General features: G+C 44.2%; 1 protein-coding gene across 6 annotated transcripts in view; it reads right to left on the reverse strand.

The window, feature by feature from the left end:
• Positions 1-1,070: 1,070 nt before the first annotated feature.
• Positions 1,071-26,818, reverse strand: part of synrg (synergin, gamma) — a 46,366-nt gene continuing 20,618 nt past the window's right edge. For 2 of the 6 annotated variants that reach the window (XM_084148380.1, XM_084148375.1), the window contains 16 exons: positions 26,131-26,211; positions 25,761-25,957; positions 24,046-24,312; positions 23,656-23,792; positions 22,647-22,762; positions 22,312-22,380; positions 20,045-21,007; positions 12,953-13,531; positions 11,483-11,649; positions 10,254-10,307; positions 10,039-10,135; positions 7,822-7,970; positions 6,504-6,614; positions 6,158-6,196; positions 3,890-3,922; positions 1,071-2,496 (listed from right to left, as the gene is read on the reverse strand). In XM_084148380.1, coding sequence (XP_084004506.1) covers positions 2,365-2,496; positions 3,890-3,922; positions 6,158-6,196; positions 6,504-6,614; positions 7,822-7,970; positions 10,039-10,135; positions 10,254-10,307; positions 11,483-11,649; positions 12,953-13,531; positions 20,045-21,007; positions 22,312-22,380; positions 22,647-22,762; positions 23,656-23,792; positions 24,046-24,312; positions 25,761-25,957; positions 26,131-26,211 — 3,191 coding nt within the window. In that variant the 3' untranslated portion in view covers positions 1,071-2,364. The remainder of the gene's footprint in view (positions 2,497-3,889; positions 3,923-6,157; positions 6,197-6,503; positions 6,615-7,821; positions 7,971-10,038; positions 10,136-10,253; positions 10,308-11,482; positions 11,650-12,952; positions 13,532-20,044; positions 21,008-22,311; positions 22,381-22,646; positions 22,763-23,655; positions 23,793-24,045; positions 24,313-25,760; positions 25,958-26,130; positions 26,212-26,818) is intronic. The other 4 variants (XM_084148376.1, XM_084148377.1, XM_084148379.1 and 1 more) reach the window with 4 other exon arrangements.

Consider the following 26,818-nt stretch of genomic DNA (forward strand, 5'->3'; position numbering starts at 1 on the left):
AATCTTCACAGATCTCAAGCCCTTTAAGCCTCAAGCCTTTTAAAAACAGCAAAACTACAGCTTAGTCTGAAATATCACCCATATTAGGCTGTGAACACTAGCTTTCATGGCCGATAGGATGTTTGTATGAATTACAAAGACAAAAAGAAAAATATACATTTTTCGAAGGACATCAAAGTAATAAAAATCCTCACTTGAGAATTAAGAGTAAAGGCAATTATTTGCGTGCCAGGTGAGGAAAAATCTGCCTTTAATCAATACAGTGACTGACAATGGGCAGAAAATATGAAAGAGCCTGCGGCTGAAGAATAGCGGTCAATACAGTAGGGTAGCACTCCCTCCCATCTCTCTAGACCCATTCTCCTGAGGTGATCCTCTGAGGCACAGCCCTGCAGACAATACTAGGCATGAAGAAGACAGGACATGGGGAGAGACAGGTGGGTCTGCATTTCAAATTTACACAGCCTTATTATTCAGTAATTTATTTGAGCGTTTGTAATTTTCTGTAATCCGGCAGCTCACAGTGAGTAGAGGACGGAGAGAGGAATTCATTTTCAGCAGGATGTTCAATTAGGGAATGGTGAGAGATAAAATGTATGTTGGAGAACACACACACCTGTCCTGTACACACGAGGCAACACAATGATAATGAGACTGGTTCCATGCATGGTGCCACTGTAGGCATCTTTTTCTTCTGATTGTCTTAGCTCTCTGTCATCCAGCGATGGCCCAGCAGGCTTGTCTGAGGGTAATGTATTTCATTTGGTCACAAAGTGATAGAGATGAAGCCTCTCTGGTCTGAGAAATAGCAGGTTATTGAGTGAAATAGAAAAGGTGAGACAATCTCAAACCATTTGGCGTAAGTACTGCTTATATGATATTGCTGCATTAGACTCTGAACATGACTTTGTTCCAGATGTCATCCAGATTAAACGACTTGTGCTATTGGGACAATAGAATGCCTTCAGGATTCATGTTGACATTCAAACCAATTCAACAGAATTGTGCAATACTCTTAATTGATTTGTATGGTAATAGGCTTCCAGGTAATACATTAATTGATGACTTGATTCATGACCATGAAAAGTATTTAATTTATGCATCAATGTATTATTTATGTAAATGTCATCATTCCACATTACAGTTAGTCATTGTAATTACAATACTAAGATACTGTAATCCACACAAAGTGCTGCTGCAATAGTAGTCCATAATCACAGTTGACTTCATTCAAGACTTAGATCTGCAAAAACATCACCATCATCAGCGCGAGTATATATACACTGGCACAGCAAGACAGAAAAACAAAACCCACAGCCAACAACCTTTAAGAATTAAGACTCTCTTTCAAGTCACAAAAATGTTCAAACAGCACATTAACATTCATTTAGATAAAGCAGTCCCTATCAAACAATACAAAGACATTAAAAAGCATTTAAATGTCACACAATATTTAAAAAGATAAATATCAATTAAAATGTTAGCAACCACAGACTATCCTTTTAGAGACCCGACCATCAAATTGATTCAGTTCCAGCAGTGTGATGATACCACATCCCTGATTAGAGAACAGAGAGGAGAAAATACTACTTTAAGACTGAAACCAACAAAGTCCCTCTTTCTTTGCTGAGCTCAAGCATTAAAGAGTAACAAAGCAACAAGTGAGGGAAACGACAAATAGCTTTACATCTCAGTTTGTCTCCAAGTTCCTTCGTTACTAGTATATTGCAAATTTTTTATCGTTTGTTATGGACTTGTTGAGTCACAGAAAGAGTGCATTACAGAAAGTGTTGAGAGACCCATTACCCTATTCATAAAACTTTCCAAATTTTCTCCTGCTCTGACATAGGGACTAGACCTCCTTTGGGTTACCGTAGCACAACATTGGTTAATTATCTGAATACTGTTTGACGAAATAAATCAAGCCTGCCAGAGAAGTCGCATAAGCATCAATGCTAAAAGGCCAACTTGTAACTTCTATTGCATTCTACTGTATATGAGACCAGACAAAGTCAAACAAAAAAATAGACAAAATGAGACCATTCATGAAGTATAATTTCACAATACATTATGATACAGAATAGGCTTTACAGTGCCAAGCTTTGAATTTGTACAAACTAGCAGATTTGCACTTCTTCACCTCCGCAAAGAGCACAGAGAGAACCTCTGAGAGAGAAAGAAAGAGAGAGAATAAAAGGCTAATAAATAAAGAGGATTCCAGTGACTTCTGAGTTCTCTCTCTGTGATCTCTGCACTTGCAGCCCAAGGTGAGAGGCCGTGAGGTGTACGGCAGAGAGTCCGGCTGTTGCACCTTGCCGGTGTTGATTACCTGGTGCCCGTTGCCATGGCAGCGGTGTCTGCAGTTCAGAGCAGGTCGGGCAGAATGAGGCCCGGTGGTTTGGGCTCCACGCAGTTAATCCAGAAATTGGCACAGCTGGCGTGGTACTGGTGGCCCCCGTACGGCAGCTTGAAGTTGTCCGTCTCTGAGTTGAAAGCCTGGCGGAAAGGTCAAATAAGAGAGAAACGGGGGTGATGTTAGGACAACAAGGTTCTACTGAATAGTTAATAAACAGATGAACTTGGCAGTAGCTCAGGCTAACAAATAGAAATCAGTGGTAAAGATAAATCAACGATCAACAGTAACAAAATAATTAATCTATGAGAGTAACGCTAGAAGCAGGGATTTGTGGGTAGCTTAACCTGCATACAGTATCTCTACTGTGGCACACAAACAAGGGGTCAATGAAAACTGATCCTTTGAAAATATGACTCATGTTTGGCACATCTGTTTACTGATCAATAAGACTGTTGCTCATTGCCTGTCCTCCTGACAGTTAGTTGAATATATTGAGATAGCTGAATGGCACTCCCACATAACATCTGACTACAGCCGTTGAGAAAATAAACTTAGTGAACTGAGAGGGGCAGAGAGCTGTTATGTGAGCTTGCATTTAGATGAGCCCAGCTGTAGCAGCAGGTTGGTGATAAGGAGGAGATGCTAATGTGTGTGTTGTGCGGTTTAAGAGTTTTCATCCCTGGTGAAATGTCAAAACTAAAGCAACAAAGATAAATAAGTCATCTGTGATTAATCATATCCTCCCACAGACAGATTGCATATACAACAACCTAGAAACACACACACCATACAGTGTACTCATACCTGTACACCTGCTCACAAACCGTTTACAGTACATTTACTATGCTGTGCACACCGGTTGCCTTTCTCACACACACTCACACACTCCTTTTCTCACACACTCAGGTTTCACAGACACAATGTACTGTCGTTCCGTCTTCTGTGCCTCCTCCTACTTCTTTTCTCAGACCTGCATTTAGCCTGCCTGCCAAAGCGTGGAATGTTGGAGAGAGAGAGAGAGAGAGAGAGAGAGAGAGAGAGAGAGAGAGAAAAGAAAGAGGAGAACACAAAGGCATAACCCCTAGTCTCCTTCTCCTCTCTCTTCTTCAATCCCACTCCTCTCCTCCTCCTCTCCCTCACCTCCACCTCCCCACTCCTTGCCTGCATAACCGTAATTATGTGCAATTTACCCATCAAACATGATTGTGCCAACATACATAATGTGGAGAGTCATAACATAACTAGAAAGTGCTGGATAGAGGATATGTTTGGGAGAGTTTGACCATTTGAAAACAGATGGAGGAATAAAACAAAAATGAAAGGTCAGCATGATTAATCCTAGGTGACCTTTCTAACTGTAATCTAAAGGTTAATAACCCTCCATTAGGAAACCAAGAGGACAGTGCTGCTCATGGTGCTACAGAGCTACAGACTAGAAATGCCACCTGTTAATGCAAGGGGCACCATGCCTAAAGCAGGAAGCTACAGTCTACTGCTGCTTAAGAGGCAAAAATAAGTGAAGCATACCCTTACCCTTAACCTCCTGTCATGGTCTTTAGCCAGTGCCTGTAAGTAGCACAAGAGGTGTCAGCATTTTCCTGGTTTCATGCATTGTCCTGAGTAAGCAAACTGAAACTGTACAGTAACTGAGGATCAGTCCGTCAGTACGTACGGAATGTTGGTACACCAAAGGAACTGAAAGAGCAACCCGTCTCCAGAACATTCCAAGAGCCCCAAAGTGAAAGAATCTAAAGTACCACCCTACGATCATCCATCTAATTTTCCAATAAACATCAAACAGGGATGGGCATCTTTCAAACAGGGATGGGCAAGATTCCAGACTCTGCAATAGATTTGAGATAAATACTATGCAGTATGCAAACCCATGGAATTAGGCAGCCACTGCCAAATACATTTATTTTCCAGAGAAAGTCATAACCAAATTACACAAACTGAAAAATAACTTCAAATACTGGAGGTACAGTATATTTCAGAATCTGACATTTATGAATAATAATGCATCATACTGCATAAATTATTATTGGGAAAAAATTCTCTGGAAATAATTTGCATTTATCATTGAGCAAAAATAGCAATACTTCATTAAACTCAAATTATCACTCAGAGAGTTTATAGCTTGTTGCAGTCTCCAAGTAACAAACTATGTTTAGATGCTACCTGTTGCTTAGCCTGATAGCAGATCTGTATGTGCTTTAACCAACTCCCTTGTCATTCGTTGTCATGCCATACATGTTTGACATGACAACAAGCACAACAGAGGCTAAAACCCAGACTGATCTGCTACCAGGCTACATGTTTCTGTTGCCCATCCCTGACTCAACGTATGAGGATGATTGGATGAAGAACATGGAGACAGATCTCCATTGGATAAGATAAAACACAGACCCGAGTCAGCAGTCTCAAAGACCAACAACCTAGCTCCAGTCTCTCAATGGTGCCCAACATAATATTATGCAAGCGATGCCATCATCACCACACACCTACAGACAGAACCTACCTGTACTCTGAAAGACAATACTATTATCAGCTTCTGTATTAAAACGCTTTCTGTGATTTCATTATTCTCTGAGGGGATGTTATTCTCTGTTTGGCTTTTATGCTTTCTTACAAATGCTCCTCTGAACAAAAATGTAATTAAAAGGGGCATGCTGAATAAAACTATTATTCAGCCTGACTCACTCCACACGAAAGAGAGAGAAAGAGAGAGATAAACACAAAGCGAGAGAAACACAGAGAGAGAGTAGGTGTGTGAGAGAGAAAGATAGAGAAACAGAAAGATAGAGAAAGCGCGAGAGAGAAAGAAAGATAGAGAAATACCCTATAACCCTCAGCAGATTTCTTAGCACCTGCGCTCCCAGCTCCTGACTGATCTGATGCATCTAAACTCAGTCCAGACTCCAGAATCACATCCCTCTCAGCCATCCTCATCAATCTATCTCTGGCTAAATGATGCAGGGGAACACAGCAAGAAACAATTAAGTCAAACAATAATATTAATGGTCCCCAAAATGACAGATAGTTACTGATGATCAGGGTTTGACAAGTGGAAAAGAAAGTGTCACAAACACATCTTAAGCCATAGCAGAACTCAAATGAAGTCACAAATGAACACACAGATATGGATAAGTATTGTATAGACTTGTTGTTAGTAGCTGGTAAGAGGTGAAGTGAAAGGTGACCGTCAGATGAAGGTTGAGCTACAAGCTTGTTATTGTCAGAGTAAAGCTGCATGCTTCAATGACCCTCCAGAAACCTTCCCACAATTCCCTCAGCCCAACCAGAGGTGCCAAAAGAACAACTTTACTCCTCTCACATCCTATCTGTCTGTCTGTCTGTCTGTCTGTCTCCTCCAACTCTCTTTTTATCTCCCTATTTTTCCTCCTTCTCTCCCTTCCTGAAGAGTTATCATCTTAACGGTTATCATTTTATCATCATATTCTAAGACTCATAAGTGAAGATGACCTAAAATAATATTGGAGAATTTGGTGAAATAGGATTGCCTGGTCACTTCTAACCCATCTGTGCATGAACACAGTGCTACTGCTGTCGGCACTGGCAGCGTATCAAATAGCACTCTATTCCCTATATAGTGCACTAGTTTTGACCAGGGCCCATTGTGTCTTTTGGGATGCAGTCAGTGTGAAGGGAGGGAGCTGTGAGGAGAAGAGTGTGCTGTCAATTTGGCACCCCATCATCTGTCTATCAGCAGAGAATTTGGCCCCCAGGCCCCCAGTAGGAGAGAGTGAAATGAGATTCAGTTGACAGTTCACTGCCTCATACTCTTTTAAACAGACGTCCAATAGTTGTCTCTTCTTTGCTCTGCAAAATGTTCAAAGTCAAAGAAACGATCATTTAGTTATTATGCGTCAACCACTAGCTTAAAAACAGCTCTAAAAGAAATGGCAAAATGATTCATGGTTTAGTCAACTTCAGAAATCTGTTGGAACGTATTTGTAATCAAATGTTTCAACAGTTGTTGGGTCCATCTGTTGAGGGATTGCGGGTGTGTTGGTTGGCAATCGTTATTGTGTGTTGACTGAGAATTACTGTATGCTTATATGTGTTGTTGTGTGTGCGCAAGTGTGTGTCTGTACATGAGAGTGTGTGTGTGTGTGTGTGTGTAGACCTTGCTGCGTGAGTCCACATTGAGCAGGCACACCCCACAGGCCAGCTCCTTGGCGTTCTTGATGCCGTGTCTCAGGATACAGGAGGAGAAGTCCAGAGAGCTCTCATCAGGCTGTACAGAGAAACACACAGCATAACATTACACACACAGTTCTCCCGAGTGGCGGGAGACCCATGAGGCGGCGCACAATTGGCCCAGCGATGGGACAAGGATGTCCTTGTCTCATCGTGCTCTAGCAACTCCTTGTGGCTGGCCGGGCGCATGCACGCTGACTTCGGTCACCAGTTGTACAGTGTTTCCTCCAACACATTGGTGTGGCTGGCTTCCGAGTTAAGTGAGCAGTGTGTCAAGAAGCAGTGAGGCTTGGCGGGGTCGTGTTTCGAAGGACGCATGGCTCTCGACCTTCGCCTCTCCCGAGTCCGCACGCGAGTTGCAATGATGGGACAAGACTGTAACTACCAATTGGATATCACGAAATTGGCTAAGGGCTGTTCTTAGGCACGACGCAATGCATTCAGTGCTCGAACGACCTGGTTTACAATACCTGGATACAGACCACTGTAACAGCTTTCTCTCCAACACTGAGCTACAGAACACTAGCTCTAAGGAATACACATTTCTCTATTAATTCATTAACCAGCTAAATTAACTGAAGTAGAAATATGTCAATACAATCCATTAGTCTGTTGGCAGCAGAGATGAACAAGTGAGAGTGCCCCGTGCGTGCCTGCAGAATCAGAAAGCAGCTGCAGGTCTACGGTCTGAGATAACGTAGCATTACTACTCACTCACTCACTGACTGACTGACTCCATCTCCCTCTACCTCTCTCTCCGCTCCAGTAATTCTCTCTCTTTCTGTACTGACATTATCTTGAGTCAGGAGATGGCGTCCTGTATTATCTGCTGGCATTTGAGAAGCAATGTTCTTCGTGAGGCTGTAAGGGATAAGGCCAGCACATCTCCTCTTGGCCTCTGATCTCCATACATCCCTACAGCCTACAACAGACTGCTACACACTAACAGATACCACCCTAGGGTTTGGTTTAGTACACTTTCAAGGTTTCATTGACTATCCTATTAGGCATGAGTCTTTATCCACTCAACATTTAATCAGGAACACTTTCTAGACAAAGTTGTTACAATCAAGTGTCAATTTCTCAGGTCTGTGTGAAGCCAAACCCACTGCATTGGAGGAAGGGAGGTCTGTGTGTGTGTGTGTGTTTGTGTTGACTGTACTGTGTGTGTGAGTCTGTGTCTGTGCGTGCGTGTGTGTGTCTGGGTCTGTGTGTGTGTGTGTGTGTGTGTGTGTGTTTCTTACCGCCAGGTTGGCCAGGGACATGAAGCCCATGAGGTTGTTCCACACGTGGCTGATGTCCTTCAGCAGCTGCTGTAGCTTCTCAGAACACACGGCCGTGGCCTTGATACCCAGCTCCACACGCTTGGTCACGCGGTATACCTCCACCACACCTGCCACATAAACACACACACTTACAGTGCCTTCAGAAAGTATTCAGACCCCTTGACTTTTTCCACCATTTGTTACATTACAGCTTTATTGTGAAATTGATTAAATAAATAAAAATCTCATCAATCTACACACAATACCCCATAATGACAAAGCGAAAACAGGTTTTTAGACATTTTAACAAATGTATTAAAAATTAAAAACAGAAATACCTTATTTACATAAGTATTCAGACCCTTTGCTTTGAGACTCGAAATTGAGCTCAGGTGCATCCTGTTTCCATTGATCATCCTTGACATGTTTCTACAACTTTACTGGAGTCCACCAGTGGTAAATTCAATTGATTGGACATGATTTGGAAAGGCACACATCTGTCTATATAAGGTCCCACAGTTGACAGTGCATGTCAAAGCAAAAACCAAGCCATGAGGTCGAAGGAATTGTCCGTAGAGCTCCGAGACAGGATTGTGTCGAGGCACAGATCTGGGGAAGGGTACCAAAAAATGTCTGCAGCATGGAAGGTCCCCAAGAACACAGTGGCCTCCATCATTCTTAAATGGAAGAAGTTAGGAACCACCAAGACTCTTCCTAGAGCTGGCCGCCCGGCCAAACTGAGCAATTGGGGGAGAAGGGCCTTGGTCAGGGAGGTGACCAAGAACCGGATGGGCACTCTGACAGAGCTCCAGAGTTCCTCTGTGGAGATGGGAAAACCTTCCAGAAGGACAACCATCTCTGCAGCACTCCACCAATCAGGCCTTTATGGTAGAGTGGCCAGACGGAAGCCACTCCTCAGTAAAAGGCACATGACAGCCTGCTTGGAGTTTGCCAAAAGGCACCTAAAGGACTCTCAGACCATGAGAAACAAGATTCTCTGGCATGATGAAACCAAGATTGAACTCTTTGGCCTGAATGCCAAGAGTCATGTCTGGAGGAAACCTGGCACCATCCCTACGGTGAAGCATGGTGGTGGCAGCATCATGCTGTGGGGATGTTTTTCAGCGGCAGGGACTGGGAGACTAGTCAGGATCGAGGGAAAGATGAACGGAGCAACGTACAGAGAGAGATCCTTGATGAAAACAGGACAATGACCCTAAGCACACAGCCAAGACAACGCAGGAGTGGCTTCGGGACAGGTCTCTGAATGTCCTTGAGTGGCCCAGCCAGAGCCCGGACTTGAACCCGATTTAACATCTCTGGAGAGACCTGAAAATAGCTGTGCAGCAACGTTCCCCATCCAACCTGACAGAGCTTGAGAGGATCTGCAGAGAAGAATGGGAGAAACTCCCCAAATACAGGTGTGCCAAGCTTGTAGCGTCATACCCAAGAAGACTCAAGGCTGTAATCGCTACCAAAGGTGCTTCAACAAAGTACTGAGTAAAGGGTCTGAATACTTATGTAAATGTGATATTTCCGTTATTTATTTATTTATTTTTATCAATTTGCTAGAATTTCTAAAAACCTATTTTTGCTTTGTCATTATGGGGTATTGTGTTTAGATTGATGAGGAAAAATACAAATTTAATCAATTTTAGAATAAGGCTGTAATGTAACAAAATGTGGAAAAAGTCAAGAGGTCTGAATACTTTCCGAATACATTGTAGACATTAACACACAACCTTAACACACCTGCTCCCAGTTCTCTCCCACATAAGCCAAGGTTAGACAGTGAGAAATACAACAGGGACAATGAAAAACACTTCCAGGAAAACAGCTAACATGTCTACACTCCCCTATGTTGAAACCTTCTCTGAAGATGGATCATTAGACCAAACTGACATAATGTTGGCTGTAACACTACACTTCCCTCCCTAGGGATTGAAGGGTTAACATGGAATGGTGATTGGAGGTTGAATGTTTAACATGGAATGATTGAAGATTTAAACATGGAATGGTTATTGATAGAGTTGTTGTTCTCCGTTGAGGTGGAGAGCTCAAAGGTTTATAATGGTCTGTTTTTGGAAGAAGACTCTCAGCAATTGTGGTACACTGTGTTCTGTTCTCAGCCCCTCACAAAGGCAAGTGTGTCTGCGCCACTCTCACCACTCATTAAAAGGAGACACTGTATCTCACCCAGTAGGTACTCCATGCCCTGAGCAGACTGGATGACCTCAGTGCAAACAGTAGAGCTGCTGATGCTGTTCAGGGTGTTGTTGGCTTTAGTGATGACCTGGGGACAGAGACAGACAGCAGAGTGGGTTAGGGTTACACGCTGCACACACAAACACACGCACAAGGGTGGATATAGCAAAACAGGAGAGGGGGAACAGTCCTGTACAGTATCTTACCTGTAGAGCACTCTCCAGACACCTCTGCCACTCATATGCATAGCGCTCACTCTCCTGAAACAACATACTGTAGATGTTAGAATGAGTTCAGATATATGAGAAGACATTTATACATTTCCATAAAGACACTTACAAAAAGACAAAATAACCTAATCAACTTAAGGCCAAAGCCTCTGTGGTTTGCTACTGAAATGTGTATTTATTATGGATCCCCATCTTCCTGGGGTCCAGCAAAATTATGGCAATTATACATTTTTAAAAACATTACAATACATTCATTACAGAATTCACAACACACTAAGTGTGTGCCCTCAGGCCCATACTCCACTACCACATATCTACCACACAAAATCCATGTGTGAATGCATGTGTCTGTGCCTATGTTTGTGTTGCTTCACAGTCCCCGCTGTTTCATAAGGTGTATTTCTATCTGTTTTTTTTATTTTATCTGATTCTACTGCTTGCATCAGTTACCTGATGTGGAACAGAGTTCCATGTAGTCATGGCTCTATGTAGTACTGTGCACCTCCAATAGTCTGTTCTGGACTTGGGGACTGTGAAGAGACCTCTGGTGGCATGTCATGTGGGGTATGCATGGGTGTCTGAGCTGTGTGCTAGTCGTTTAAACAGACAGCTCAGTGCTTTTAACATGTCAATACCTCTCACAAATACAAGTAGTGATGAAGTCAATCTCTCCTCTACTTTGAGCCAGGAGAAATTGACATGCATATTATTAATGTTAGCTCTCAGAGTACATCCAAGGGCCAGCCGTGCTGTCCTGTTCTGAGCCAATTGCAATTTTCCTAAGTCCCTTTTTGTGACACCTTACCACACGACTGAACATTAGTCCAGGTGCGACAAAACTAGAGCCTGTAGGACCTGCCTTGTTGATAGTGCTGTTAAGAAGGTAGAGCAGCGCTCTATTATGGACAGACTTCTCCCCATCTTAGCTACTGTTGTACCAATATATTTTGACCATAACAGTTTACAATCCAGGGTTACTCCAAGCAGTTTAGTCACCTCAACTTGCTCAATTTCCACATTATTTATTACAAGATTTAGTTGAGGTTTAGGGTTTTGTGAATGATTTGTCCCACATACAATGCTTTTCGTTTTTGAAATATTTAGGACTAATGTCTACTGAATTTCTAAACACTCTACAGAGCATCTGGATAACTGGCAAGGGTAGTTAACATGTCTGGGATAGAGTGACTCTGTGTGGGTCTCACCTCCACCTCCCCAGTCAGGTCCTTGTACTTGTCTCTGATGACGGGCAGGGCAGGCTTCTTCTCACTCAGGGTGTTGGAGCGGTCTCTGAAGGGCTGCTCCGGGGCCGGGGAGGGGGGCGAGCGCCCAATCTCCTTCTCCCCCAAACTGTGGCTACGCTTGTGGGAGCCTGAGACAAGGAGAAGAGGAGAGAGTGTCTTTATACGTACATAAATAGTATATACAGGCAATGTCTGTCATACATACAAATTCCCTTTTAATGGCCACTTCTACTAACCCAGATATGTTGGCTAATTCCAGATATGCACCTGTTTGTTTACTATGGCATAATTGGGACTTTTTACTGAGCTCATATTCTGTTGTGGCTAATTCCTTCCGGACAAGGACACAGACGACAAACACTTCATTTACAACAGATGATAATTATGTACAAAATAGCGCCACGGCAAGCAACGCAAGTATGAATAATTCATGAGGGCTCACTCACTCAACACAGACAGACACACACAGAAAGAACAGACAGATACACACAGAAAGAACAGACAGATACACACAGAAAGAACAGACAGACACACACAGAAAGAACAGACAGATACACACAGAAAGAACAGACAGACACACACAGAAAGAACAGACAGATACACACAGAAAGAACAGACAGACACACACAGAAAGAACAGACAGACACACACACACAAACATGAAAACAGACAGACACATTAAAAAAGACAAACACACAGTCACATGCTGAGCCCAAACTATTCCACAGGGGCTCTGTCTGTCTGTCTGTGTCTGTGGTGTGTGTGTGTGTGTGTGTGTGTGTGTGTGTGTGTGTGTGTGTGTGTGTGTGTGTGTGTGTGTGTGTGTGTGAACCAGGTTATCACCCCCTGCGTAGACATGCATCACCCTCCCCACAGCATGATAGCACTAATACATTCCCTCATTACACCACACTGATCAGATTACCATTCAATAAGGACAGGGGAATAACAAGAAAAACTAATAAAGTTTAACACTGGGCAAGAAATCATTGAGGCAAATTAGCTTTTATCACTTTGGAGGTAAGAATCGCTAATTAACTATGCGTGAAACATAACACCGGAAAACGGCAGTAAAAAATTAACACCCACGGAGTGAATACGGTTAATTTAGTCTGGGCATGGATTTTCTGGGCTGTGTTGTTAATTCATCTCATCTGCCTGTGTTGTGTACCAAGGATGTGTTTTATAGTCTCTGGGCTGTAGTCACAACTCTGCCATCTATTGTCTGACATTGGAACTGCACTGAGCTGCCTGAGGGGCCACAGATGCTCCAATATGAGGTGATGAAAGTCCTGCTATGTCACATCAGGGCCAGCTGATCTGATTCACGCCACTACATCAGAACTAGAAGGCATGGAGTAACTGGACGCAATTTATCTACTTATCAGTTGACTTTCGAAAATAAGAGCGAGTACAGGTCAGATGACTCACCTTGTACAGAGAGGTCAAAGGTGGCAAGTTCGCTCTTGATCATCTCTTCACTGGACTTGACCTTGGTCTGAGAGCTGGCCTTCAGAAAGTCAGACTTCCCAAACTTGGCCTTGTCCCTCTGAAAGACCCCGAACTCATCCAAGGCCTCGTTCAGGTTCCCCTCGGAGCCCAGCTCGGCCACTGCCGCGGGGGAATCCGACTTCTCCGACACCGTGCTGGCAAAGTCCCCAAAGTCATCATCCTCATCCCCACCCAAACCTCCCGGCTCACAAGTGCCAAAGTCAGCGAAGGCCTCAAACTTGCTGTCGGTCGACACACTATCCTCTGTTGAGAAGGTGGTGATCTTAGTCTGGGAGGTGTGTGTGATGGGGATGTTCTCTGTGCTGCCGAACGACATCTCTTTCCTGTGGACTACGTCTAAGGAGGGGAGAGAGGAGGAAACACCAACACCGTCCAGGCCCAGATGCTTCTTGGCCTGACCTTGAGCGGACAGGCATTCCTCTCTGTCTGACCAATCATAGCTGGCCAGGCTGCTGACTGCTGACGTTCCGAAGGGGTCAAACTTCATGTCGTCTCCTTCTGTAATGACAACACAAAATACACACTGGTAGCTCTAAGTGGGAAAAGCATAGGGTGCTGAAATGATATTTACTAGTCTGTCAGCCATGATAAAGTGAAAAGGCATCTGGCGAAGCTATGATATGTTATATGAAAAATACTTACTGTGGAAGCCATATTCTGTTTCTGATGCTGAATGTGTGTTGACTTACAACAAGCAGCTTTACTTTGCTCAGAGTACCACCCCATCTCCCCTACATTGTAACAGTGAGATCATATGCACTGCATTTAATCATGTGCTGCACTCTAATGTGTGTAAGGGTTCACTTACTAGGGTGTGGTCACCAGCTTAAAGGAGGGATAAAAAGCTGAAATCGATTGTGTTCTAAACATATGTTTCTTCACCAGTCTATTTCCAACAGCTGACATAGACGACAGATAATATAGGGGTACAACATACACTCGTTGCTCACATACAAATACAGACAGTGAAATATTAGTTTTGATAATACCAACAGGTTTAGGTTAAAGGGATACTTCAGGATTTTGGCAACGAGGCCCATTATCTACTTCCCCAGAATCAGGTGAACTTGTGGATACCATTTTTATGTGTCTGTGTCCAGTATGAAGGAAGTTAGAGCTAGTTTTGTGAGCCAATGCTAACTAGCGTTAGCGCAATGACTGGAAGTCTATGGGTATCTGCTAGCATAAATTAACCAAGGGTTGTGTTAGCTGTCCGCTGATGCAAAGGAAATAGACGTCCTGTCAGGGTTGGCTGCTGGGGCTGTGAGGTAGATTGGAGATCTGACAGTTCTGATATAGATAAGAAAGGATAGGACATAAGGCCCTGCTGTAGAACACCTCTCTACTGTTTTCTCTAGGTGTGTGACAATACCGTAGCACAAACTATTAGAAGCAGACTGTTCTGCTAACATGATACAAAATGATATCTGTTTCATGACAGATTGCCATGGCAACGTCAGTAGTGGAGTGGAGCAGTTCTTTCTCTGTATTGATTATCTATCCCACAAACTGTGTTGTACAAGCAGAACACTGTTCAATTCATAACATATCAGTAAGGAATCATATGATTACCGGTAACATAAACAAGTACTCACACAGTCACACACACAAACACTCAGAGATACACACTCCTTCTAAGATGCAGTATAACCTGCAGGCACGTGTGGACCCCAGTCAGCGTAGCCTAATGCGTGACAGAACCCTTGCACACAAAAACGCAATTTGTGAAATTGACAAGGAGCTAGTGTAGTAGTAAGCCTAATGTAGCTAGATCATAATCTGCCCTCTGAGGATAGGGAAGGGAGAAAATAAGACGGTACGCATTTCAGCAATACCAATAGTAATATTTATTATGACAACATGGGTAAAGAGAGAGAGAAAGATCACAAAATACTCTGAGAGAGGTCTACTGTTACAAGAGGTTTGCCAAACTAACACTTGTAAAAGTATATTTTAATCATTTAGAATACAAGGGCATGCAGAGTCAGAAAATAAGAGAAGAAAAACAAACAGAGAAAACGGTAAAAGAAAGAAAACCCCAGAAGAATATAGATGCAGAAACCAGAATGAGAAGGCACATTCACAGACTAAAATGAGTAAATCTTTGTAGAAGAAGACACACTGTAGTTGTACTAATAAGGTGGAAAGCAACAGGTTGATTGATTGAAAGATAATTGAATATAGAACACTTGAAAAGCCAAGGTGATTTAAAGGACAGGTTCAAGGCAGGAGAGTGATTAACCCTTTGAAGACCTGAACGCTTCTCTACTATTCTCGCCAGAAAACTCAAACTCAAATGTCAACAGCAGACTTTTGAGATAAAATAACGGTTTTGTCATTTTTAAATCAAAACTGTTTGTGTCCTACTACAATGACATAATGTCAACATTATATAAATAGGATATATTTATACATCTACTACATCCAATAGGACTCAGAGGCATTACATTGCCTTACATTCTATTTCTGAGAATTTGGAGGAGAGGTATGGATCACCAAATCCATTGTTTAGCACATGTATGTAAACTTGTCAAGCGATCATACTACATTTCTCTCCATTTGTGTTTTCTGTATGATTCTTCATAAAACCAGTCTGCTCAAGCTCTCAAAGGGTTAAAGAAACAAAGTGGGCTATCTTACCACAAGACCTTAGAGAGGATCTTCATCTTGTCCAATCACAGGTGACAAAATAGATTTAAAGAGACAGTATCATTTTTCTCTTGCTACCTGTTAGTTCTAGGCTCCGGTGTACAAGCTCTTAATAGGACCCATTCAATAACTAACAGCAAGATAGGGTTTCTCAAGACAACAATCAATCTTTGATCTGAAATATTTTCCATAACTAGCCTATCCGCATAAGTACATTTAATCTTCAAATAGTTTACATAACACATAGTTTAAAACAATATCAGGAAGTCGATCTAGTTTGAAAATAAATAAGAATTCATTTTCCTGTAATAAAAATACACTATTAAATCTGTATACATTTAGTCTTTTTTTCTTTCCTTTGATAAAAACAACTAGTAATACTGTTATGCAGAAAAATGGCATCCTATAATAATATGTTCTTGTCAATTTCACAAATTGAACAGGCAGGCACACCGCAGAAAAACAGCAAGGCAGGGAGGGTATCACTAACTTCAGTGTGTTCTCAGAGAGCCTGTTCATGGACCCACACATAAAAAAACATACCTGAATATCAAAGACAAACGAACAGGCTTCCTTTTGAGCTGCTCTGACCCAAAGGAGCCCCGGTCAGGGAAAAGAGATACTGTCTCTTTAAGGTTGGTTACATTATATCCAGGATTGAACACAGCACAAGCATGGTGAGGCTTTCACACTCCAAGGCCTGCTACTGTACACTTTCTTAAAGATGAGATTTGATTGGTGCTGTCCAAAAACAAAAATCCTGATTGGATGAACATGGGCCAGAATAAAATAGAGCAGCAATTAACAGGTTTCTGGGGAATGTTTTCAACGCTCCACTACACTATCTCCATCATATTAACGGCAAACATTTTGTTGCAGCTCCGGGATCAGTTGCCATTGGTCATTGTCCTACTCTCTCCTTCGAGAGTAGCCTAACAATTTCTGTTAAACTGAAAGTTGATTTATTCTGATGTGCAATAAAATTGAAACAAAGAAATGGGCATCATAACATTGATCATTTCCGATTTAGAATAACTAAAATGGTCAATTCGTAGACGGAACTTGATTGACATGCGTCTTTGCCCAAACTGCTAAAACAAATAAACTGATAGGTTGGCTAGTGTTGAAATATTATAGTCTATAAGGACATCTCACTGCACACTCATGCCAATAGATAAGCACATGGGTGTTAAAAGGAGTGTGCTGCTCACACACAGAGGCTGTAAGGAGAGACCTTGAATGTACTCTGAGGAATATGAGACATGACATGGAAGACGAGATGCTTGGTAAATTAATTATGATCATGGGAGGGGAGAGGAGAGGGTGTTGATATGGACAATGCCTGGACATTAAGGCAAATTAGATTCCATGACAGTGTTTTCATTTAGAGGTTCAGTCCACTGTCTGCTCCGCTAACCTTTGATCTCTTTGTAGTGATGTGGGCTTTGTGGGGTCAAGGCCAAGAGACCACTTAGGTTTAGGGAGATGGAGCAAAAGCACTATGGGAGATTGATACCCAACACTGGGAGTGCCAAGGAATACTATATGGGTACTCACACACAGTAGGAAAACTCACTCGTACACATACAAAACACAACCAAGCAATCACACTCACACATACCAACACACAACGAGCAATCAAAACAATTTACTCAATGCAATATGATCAACTGTAGAGGTAAGGTGATTTCTGCCATTCATAAATACTTTCTGCCTTTTCATAAGTACTTTATTTTCACATAATACTTAAGTACAGTGCATTCAGAAAGTATTCAGACCCCTTCCCCTTTTCCACATTTTGTTACGTTACAGCCTTATTCTAAAACTGATTACATTATTTTTTCCCTCATCAATCTACAAACAATATCCCATAATGACAAAGCGAAAACAGGTTTTTAGAAATTTCGCAAATTAAAAAAACTAAAAAACATAAGTATTCAGACTCATTGCTATGAGAATCGAAATTGAGCTCAGGTGCATCCTGTTTCCATTGGTCATGCTTGAGATGTTTTTACAACTTGATTGGAGTCCAAGTGTGGTAAATTCAATTGATTGGACATGATTTGGGAAGGCACACAACTGTCTATATAAGGTCCCACAGTTGACAGCGCATGTAAGAGCAAAAATCAAGCCATGAGGTCGAAGGAATTGTCCGTAGAGCTCCGAGACAGGATTGTGTCGAGGCACAGATCTGGGGAAGGGTACCAAAAGATTTCTGCAGCATTGAAGGTCCCCAAGAACACAGTGGCCTCAATCATTTATAAATGGAAGAAGTTTGGAACCACCAAGACTCTTCCTAGAGCTGGCTGCCCGGCCAAACTGAGCAATCGGGGGAGATGACCAAGAACCTGATGGTCACTCTGACAGAACTCCAGAGTTCGTCTGTGGAGATGGGAGAACCTTCCAGAAAGACAACCATCTCTGCAGCACTCCACCAATCAGGCCTTTGTGGTAGCGTGGCCAGACGGAAGCCACTCCTCAGTAAATGGCAAATGACAGCCAGCTTGGAGTTGCCAAAAGGCACCAAAAGGACTTTCAGACCATGAGAAACAAGATTCTCTGGTCTGATGTAACCAAGATTGAACTCTTTGGCGTCACGTCTGGAGGAAACCTAGCACCATCCATACGGTGAAGCATGGTGGTGGCAGCATCATGCTGTGGGGATGTTTTTCAGTGGCAGGGACTGGGAGACTAACGGTCCCGTGTAGCTCAGTTGGTAGAGCATGGCGCTTGCAACGCCAGGGTTGTGGGTTAGAATCCCACGGGGGGCCACTAACTGTAAGTCGCTCTGTAAGTCACTAACTGTAAGTATGCACTCACTAACTGTAAGTCGCTCTGGATAAGAGTGTCTGCTAAATGACTAAAATGTAAAAAATGTAAATGATCGAGGGAAAGATGAACGGAGCAAAGTACAGAGAGATCCTTGATGAAAGCCTGCTCCATAGCGCTCAGGACTTCAGACTGGGACGAAGGTTCACCTTCCAACAAGACAACGACCCTAAGCACACAGCCAAGACAATGCAGGAGTGGCTTCGGGACAAGTCTCTGAATGTCCTTGAGTGGCCCAGCCAGAGCCCGGACTTGAACCAGATCGAACATCTCTAGAGAGACCTGAAAATAGCTATGCAGCGACGCTCCCCATCCAAGCTGACAGAGCTTGAGAGGATCTGCAGAGAAGAATGGGTGAAACTCCACAAATACAGGTGTGCCAAGCTTGTAGCGTCATACCCAAGAAGACTCGAGGCTGTAATCACTGCCAAAAGTGCTTCAACAAAGTACTGAGTAAAGAGTCTGAATACTTATGTAAATGTGATATTTCAGTTTTGTATTTTTTATACATTTGCAAAAATGTCTAAAAACCTGTTTTGTGTTGTCATTATGGGGTATTGTGTGTAGATTGATGAGGGGGGAAAATAATTGAATCAATTTTAGAATAAGGCTGTAACGTAACAAAATGTGGAAAAAGTCAAGGGGTCTGAATACTTTCCGAATGCACTGTGTCCACGTTCAGGGAACATCTTTACACATTTCCCTTGTATGCCTCTTATTATCATCATGTTTGATTTGATAACGGAGCATTAAGCGTCAACATAATATAATCAATCTGAGGAAGAATTTGGCTTGCTCTGAGTAAAAGTAAAGCCTATTGCAGCATACAGTAACTGGGCATTCTGAAAGTGATGTGAATCAATAAAATCTCCTGCACAGAGGCCCATCACCATTACATGGCCCTGCATTCATCTGCATTCAGCCATTTTAGTTGCGTCCCTCAACACACACAATCACGGCTGGGGAGACAAAAGGTGTATTGAGGAGATGAGCGATGTGAGCTATGACAGCACAGACAGGGAATGAAGGCCAGTGGTATCATAGAGCAGCCTGACTGCATCACATCAACCTGACTCTGTCTCTCATCAACTCTATATGGATGGAGCTAAGAGGAGGTGGAGAGGCCAGTGCTTTTTGTCTGTGCTACACAAATGCTAAACAAATTAGTAATAAATAATACATTCATCAAAAGTACCTTAATATGTTTAATAAATAAATAAATAATAAATAAATAAATATTAGGTTAATAAATATGCTGAATTTAAAACCAGGTAATGATGGGTTTGGGAATGAATGACTGATGGGTGTGATGAGATGATATGCTAATAGTGTGAGGCATTTGACTGTCTCATCATGATTCAGTTATCTGGCTGAGCTAGCTCACTGCTTTGCCCTCTAGTCTAACCCCTGGTTTAGTGGGCGCTAACGGGCACTGAGGGGGGTGGAGACAGAGAGGCCACCGCCAGGCCTACGATTGGTTCTCTATGTGTGACTGGGCGGGGCCTCACCAGAGGAGGCGCACTAGTTCCTCACCTGCGGCGGGGGGTTGGTGGGCTGAGAGGCCCGGCAGGTCCAGAGAGCTGTCTGACATCACATGCTTCAGGTCTCCGCCCATGTCCGACAGCTTCATGTCCAGCTGCACTGACAGAGCATCCTCAGAGTCCTCCTTGCCCACGCTGCTGCCCCCGATGGATGGGAGGTCTAGGGACTTAACTGAAGCCGAGTCCTCCTTGCCTCCATGTTTGAAGGCTGCCAACTTATCCACCAGGCTCTTCTCTGAGGCCCCCAGCGCCGTGCAGAACTTGGACGACTGGAAGTCGGCGAAGTCGTCTGCTTCGCTCCTGAGGGAAGAGAACGAGCAGCCGGCGCTCTCCTTGTTGTCATCGTACGCCAGGCCTCCCTCCAGAGACAGCTGCTTGAACACGTCGTACTTTTCAGAGCCCTGCGGAGCAGTGGTGGTCTCTCCTCTCCCCCCTGCCCTGCCCTCTACAGACCGCAACCCCTCACCCTTGGCCTCCGCCCCAGAGCTGCCGAAAGCCATGAAGTCTGCAAAGTCATCCTGAGATGCTACCACGCCCCCTCCCACAGCAGGGCCAATAGGAGCAGCCTCAGAAGATGAGGCGGGGCCAAAGAGGGCAAAGTTGCCAAAGTCCTCGGCCCCTCCCCCAAGGGGCTTGGCTCCACCTGGTGGGAGCACTAGGGAGAGGTGCACAGAAGGGAAGGGACTGGGCTTGGTCTCAGCAGGGGTGGGGGCTGAGGGAGTCATAGAGGAGAAGAGATCCAGGTCAGCCATGTTGAGAGGGTTTTTAGGCTGAGAGAGAGAGACTGCTGGTTGTTGTTGATGTAGAGACTGAGAGTTAGGGAAAGCAGGAGAGAAGGCTGGCTGAAACATCTTGGCCTGGTCTGGAGGGTCTAGTGGAGAGATGCTGTCGGCGGTTTTAAAGTCTGTGAAGCCATCATCCACGCTGACAGACTTGAAATCGGCAAATCCTTCCCCTGCGAAACAAATAGAACAATTGAAGGAGATTGCAAAATCATTTAACACAGCAGCCAGACAGGGAGGACATTGGCATGACACAAAGTAACATCAGTCGCCTCAGTTCCGGATTTTTTCACAATCCTACAAGAAAGAGAGGGCCGGATTAGTTACGCCTCTGTGACATAGCAGATGCTCGTGGTGAATTTCAAGCTGTGGAGAGAACTGCGCTGGGCTGCAGTCCAGAGACACACTGCTATGAGAGAACAGCAGCAGCACACGGCAGTGCACAAACCACATGCATCAAGCCGTCTGTCCCTAACTGGGACAGGACATGATTAAGCTGTGACTTCAGAGGAAAGAACTCCTTACAATCTACAAAGTCTCAGTAATGTTTTAGATTTTTAGAACAGCATCTTATTCCCAAACCACACATTTTACTTCAATCATGACACAAAGGAAAAGTGGGTAGAGAGAGTTGTGGTTGTAGGGGCTGCTACACCACTGCAGTGACAGAAGCAGGAAATTGTGTTCACACCACTGCTGTTTTGTGGGAAAGAGAGAACTAATGGGCTCATTATGGAGAGTGAGCCTGGCAGGCAACACACAGGAAAGGTCACTGCAATCAGACTCAGGCAGGACTTACTGGAGTCATGAGAGCTGCTGTCCCCATCGGAAACTGTTCTAGTGAAACAGGGAACAGCAGGAAACAGACCTAAATCAGGGCTACTGCTGAATGTACTGAGCACTCTGGAAATGTGTGCAAGATAAAAGCACACACACCAAAAAGCAAACATGGCACTCAGATATTATACAAATAGAATTCTTCTCACTTTCTCTAACCCATTCCCATTTACACAATTGGTGTAATTAAATATAGGTAGAACACATGGCTATTTCTGTCTACCTACAAAAACAAGTCATCCAAAGTATTTTATTTTCTCCTCCAAGGCTGCTGTGACTTTGTGTTTGAAGGTCTGTCAGTTTCTTCCTCTAGCCATCTGTTGAGTACAGGGACCATCTCAGAGCCCAGTCCCACTATGTACTCTCTGTCAGAAGGCTTGGGAGCTGTGGGGGTTCACTTGGGAACAGTGTGTGTGTGTGTGTGTGTGTGTGTGTGTGTGTGTGTGTGTGTGTGTGTGTGTGTGTGTGTGTGTTTGTCTCTGTGTGTGTGTGTGTGTGTGTGTGTGTGTGTGTGTGTGTGTGTGTGTGTGTGTGTGTGTGTGTGTGTGTGTGTGTGTGTGTGTGTGTGTGTGTGTGTGTGTGTGTGTGTGTGTGTGTGTGACCCAGCGCAGAGCCAGAGAGGATGGAGAGCTCTACTTACCTACTGGTTTCCTGTCACCTGGTGGCTCTAGCTGTCGGAACACACTGTATTTGTCTCCGCCAACAACATCTGGGTCAAACCAGATAAACAAAACAGGTAAGCTTTCAACTAAATGATAAATGACTGCATATTTGGCAGGCAGGCAGGCAGGCAAATGTACTGTACTACAATCCACACAAAGACTATTAGGTAAGTATTCTATGACAAACAACATCAGCAATGTCTTCTATTTTCTACACATCTGTTAGTTGTGGTGGAGGATGAGTGTATTAGCAGTTGTTGAGGTGTGTGTGTGTGCATGTACATGTGTGTTGTAGGGCCAGGTGAGTGTGTACCTGAGGCAGGCTGAGTGGGCTCTGGAGGCTGCTCCACAGAGAGCTGCTTGAAGACAGCATACTTATCAGAGGATGACGAGGAGGAGCCAGAGACTGGAGTCAGAATGGCAGGAGCACTGCAGACAGACAGACAATACAGCATGCTCAGTCCACAGGGGAGTCTGGGGCTATGTCCCAAGTGGCACCCTATTCCCTATATAGCGCACTACTTTTGACCAGAGTGCGCTATGTATGTAGGGAATAGTAGTGCACTATGTATGAAGGGAATTTTGGACGCAGTCTGGGGGTCAATGCTGCGCCTATCTCCTATACCTTAATCCCTTTAAGCTGCCTGAGCTAATTGGACATTTATAATCATGAAATCCCACAGCAGTTTTACACCATACTGGACCGCAGATAAGACACAGTGAATCAAAACCCTGGAGGGATGAGGGGCCTCTCCAGACACCTAGCCTTCCACTGAACATCATCTTGTTAAGAACCATTCTACTGCTGCTGTGATAGCCACCTGTCTATACTGAGGATTCAGCATGGGGTTTCTCAGTCTCCCTTTTAATTAGACAGTGATCTGAGACCGGGGGGGGATTGGAGATACGCAGGAGGAAACAATGAAGCTTTTGTTTTTGGGGAGAGAGGAAGGGTATTGTAAGGGACTATGCCACTCAGACGTGTGAGATCCTTTATTTCCACATTCTCTTTGTCTTATAAGATAACTGGCTTTGCGCTGCCTCTCCCTGAGGGACAGACTCCCCACGCAGGGTTTGAAAAGTAATATAAAGAAACTCTACTGTCCATTGAAATTGATTCATTAAGAGATGGCGAGGTGCAATTGTTATGCTGGAGAGACTATTACAAGCAACTAAGAGACCATGTACTTGTTACCCACAACACCTGTATAACATGTAGTATTCAGCTTTACTTCCATACAGAATGAGTAATCTGATTTAAAGTAATACCAAACACTGATCCCGCCACTGAAGTCAGTCACTCCAGCCAGTCTGCACTGTACCTGTTCTGGTGCTGAGAGGGTGTGGTGGTGGGGAAGGTTCCCCCTGACTCCCCCTGGAACTCAGTGAAGGACTGGTCCCCTCCTCCTGCCCTGGGGGCCTCCTGGAAGTCCTGGAAGTCATCATCGTCTGCTTTCCCCTAAACACACCACCAAGACGATGGACATGAGTGAGTAATAATAATAATAATAATATGCCATTTAGCAGACGCTTTTATCCAAAGCGACTTACAGTCATAATGAATGCACACACTACTGGAAGTCGCTTTGGATAAAAGTGTCTACTAAATGGCATAAATGATATATTATTATTATACATAATGTGAAATAAAACCACATGTATCTGTATATACTATGGAGAGGCTTGGTTGGCCCATTGGCTTTATGTGTTACCTGCACATGTGGGAAGTTTGTGATGAAGTTAGTGGGTAGTTGGACAGAGGGTAGAGGAGCACCAGGAGGAGCCCTGCCCATGACTGCTGGTGCTGGGGTGGGCATGGCCATGGACACAGGGACGGGGGGCTGAGTCATCATGGCCTGCTGGTGCTGGTGCTGCTGGGGCATGACAGGGGCCACAGCCATGGTCAGAGCAGGCAGGTTGGGCACCGGGGGAGAGGGGAACTGGCTTAGGATCTCCACATTCATGGCTGGAAGACCACTCTGCAGGGGAGGGATGAACAGGGATCAGTGGTCAGGTTCAGATAAGGCTACGTCTCCTGAATGATGATTCTATTTTTGTAATATATATATTATTTTTTTATCGCCTTTTTCGATCTTGTCTCATCGCTGCAACTCCCCATCGGGCTCGGGGGGCGAAGGTCGAGTCATGCGTCCTCCGAAACATGACCCACCAAACGCACTTCTTAACACCCGCCCGCTTAACCCGGAAGCCAGCCGCACCAATGTGTCGGAGGAAACACTGTTCAACTGACGACCGAGGTCAGCCTGCAGGTGCCCGGCCCGCCACAAGGAGGCGGTAGAGTGCGATGAACCAAGTAAAGCCCCCCTGGCCAAACCCTCCCCTAACACGGACGATGCTGGGCCAGTTGTGCGCCGCCCCTATGGGACTCCCGATCACGGCCAGTTGTGATCCATCCCGGGATCGAACCCGGGTCTGTAGCGACACCTCTAGCACTGCGATGCAGTCCCTTAGACCGCTGCGCCACTCAGGAGGCCATGAATGATGGACTTTTAGCGTGATATCACTGAAAGTCACAGTTGAGTAACTGCTTAATGCGTTAATGTCAATTTTCATGTTAGACATTTAGAAAATTACATAAACAGGGGTACCCGTCATCCTATAGTGAATAGGCAGTGCTGTCTGTAAGTGTGAGTGCATCGTAACTATAAAACAGTGACGCTGGAAAATTGGGCTTTTCCATTCATCCAACCCAATCATCTATTATAATTATATTCCATCCAGCAGGAGCCAGACACATGTTTTGCTGAAATAAATAATTCATTAAAGTCAAGTTCCATTTTAACAGCCATCACTGGCGGTGGCTTCCCAATCTTTTTCATCACTCTTCAAAGGATGCAGCTCATGGCGGCGCTCCCTCAAGACCCTACATTTACATAACAAAATAAGTGTTATTATTCTCGCTGTGGCAGGCGGCGGTGGCGTGCAGAGTGAGTTGTGCAGTGCATATGATTGTCAGTCTCCCAGGGGTGCTTGTGAGCGGCAGGGCCGGGCAAGGCTGGGGTAGATAAGAGGTCTGCTGTCACACTGGGCTGAGAGGAGACTCAGTCACTTTCACCTGGCTGCCTGAGCTCAGTCACACCACCACCACCACCACCACCATCCTACCAGGGGCCCAGAGCTGAGATTCAGCACAGTCACTCACTATCAGTCTCCCTTTCACTGTCTGGGGTGACTGACTGTAAGACCATTCTTGGAAGATCAACTGTACACATAATAATATGCAATAGGCCTAACTACTAAAGTAAGGTGCTATGAAATATAATATTAGGGACTGTCCTTTACTTCACATGAAGAAAATATCAGTGAAGGATGGTCTTATGTCCCAACTGACAGAAAAAAAACTCAAACCTTTCTGTTGTCAATAACTCTGACCCTTTAAAAAATGTAAGGTGATGCAAATGCCTACCTGTGCCACACCAATCAGAGCCAGGACTGTGTAGAGCTCCTCCTTGGTCAGCATGCCAGGCGTGGTGCGATTGGCTGAGGCCCAGATCTGGCCCAGTGCTTCCCTAGGCAGGCCTGATGACATCAGGATGGGGTAGAGCTTGGCTGTGTCGATGCCCCCCGGAGTCATGGTGAACTGCAGGACCTTTTTGAACATCTCTGGAGGGGAGAAAGAGAAGGCACAGCAACAGGTCAAACATATTATAGAAAGACTGGGTAGAACCAGGAAGTTTTCTCTGACTCATTGGAGAAGGCGTTGGACAGGATCTGAGTAGACACCATAGACATAACACATAATTGGTAGAAACCTGTTCCAAAACATAGGTGTTTACCTGGGATGAGGCTGTCGTTGTAGAGCCAGCCTGGTACCATGGGCTGGATATGCTCTTGTTGAGGGTACCCACCAACACCTGCTGTCAGAAACACAGGGACAGTTAGGTTAGGAGCTGAAGCAGAGACTTAGGGCTGAGTGTACTATGCTCAGCATCTCACCAGACCAGAGCCTGCCTTGTATAGTATAGTATTCTCCACCTGTCTGGAGATCTGAGTGGAAATGTAATGCTGCTCTGCACTGATTCACTAAGGATGAATCCCAAATGGCACCCTAATGCACTACCTTTGACCAGGACCCATATGGGTCTGGCCAAAAGTAGTGCACTATAACGGGAATAGGGTACCATTTGGGATGCCACATCCTAAGCTTCCTGCTGCTTCATACAACTATTAATCTGTCCTTGGACCAGAACCAACTACTCCGACAGCTCCTGAGGGGAATAGAGGGATTGGATTTGGGTTGTCAAACAAATAAATTAGCCTCTCTCTTTAATTCATACTGACATTGATCTAAATCTTCTATGTAACCATGAGGTCCTTTTTTAATGAATGTACTAAGGCGAAGTTACTGATTCAGCAGGTGTAAAAGCAGCTCCTAAAACATACTTAACAAGGTGCATTCGGAGAGGAAAATGTCTCAATGGATGCCTCAGACTAGTATGTCGAAATGACAAATGTTGACTCAAG

The sequence above is a fragment of the Coregonus lavaretus genome (genome assembly GCF_964263955.1).
Source record: "Coregonus lavaretus genome assembly, chromosome: 30".
Taxonomy (NCBI): Eukaryota; Metazoa; Chordata; class Actinopteri; order Salmoniformes; family Salmonidae; genus Coregonus; species Coregonus lavaretus.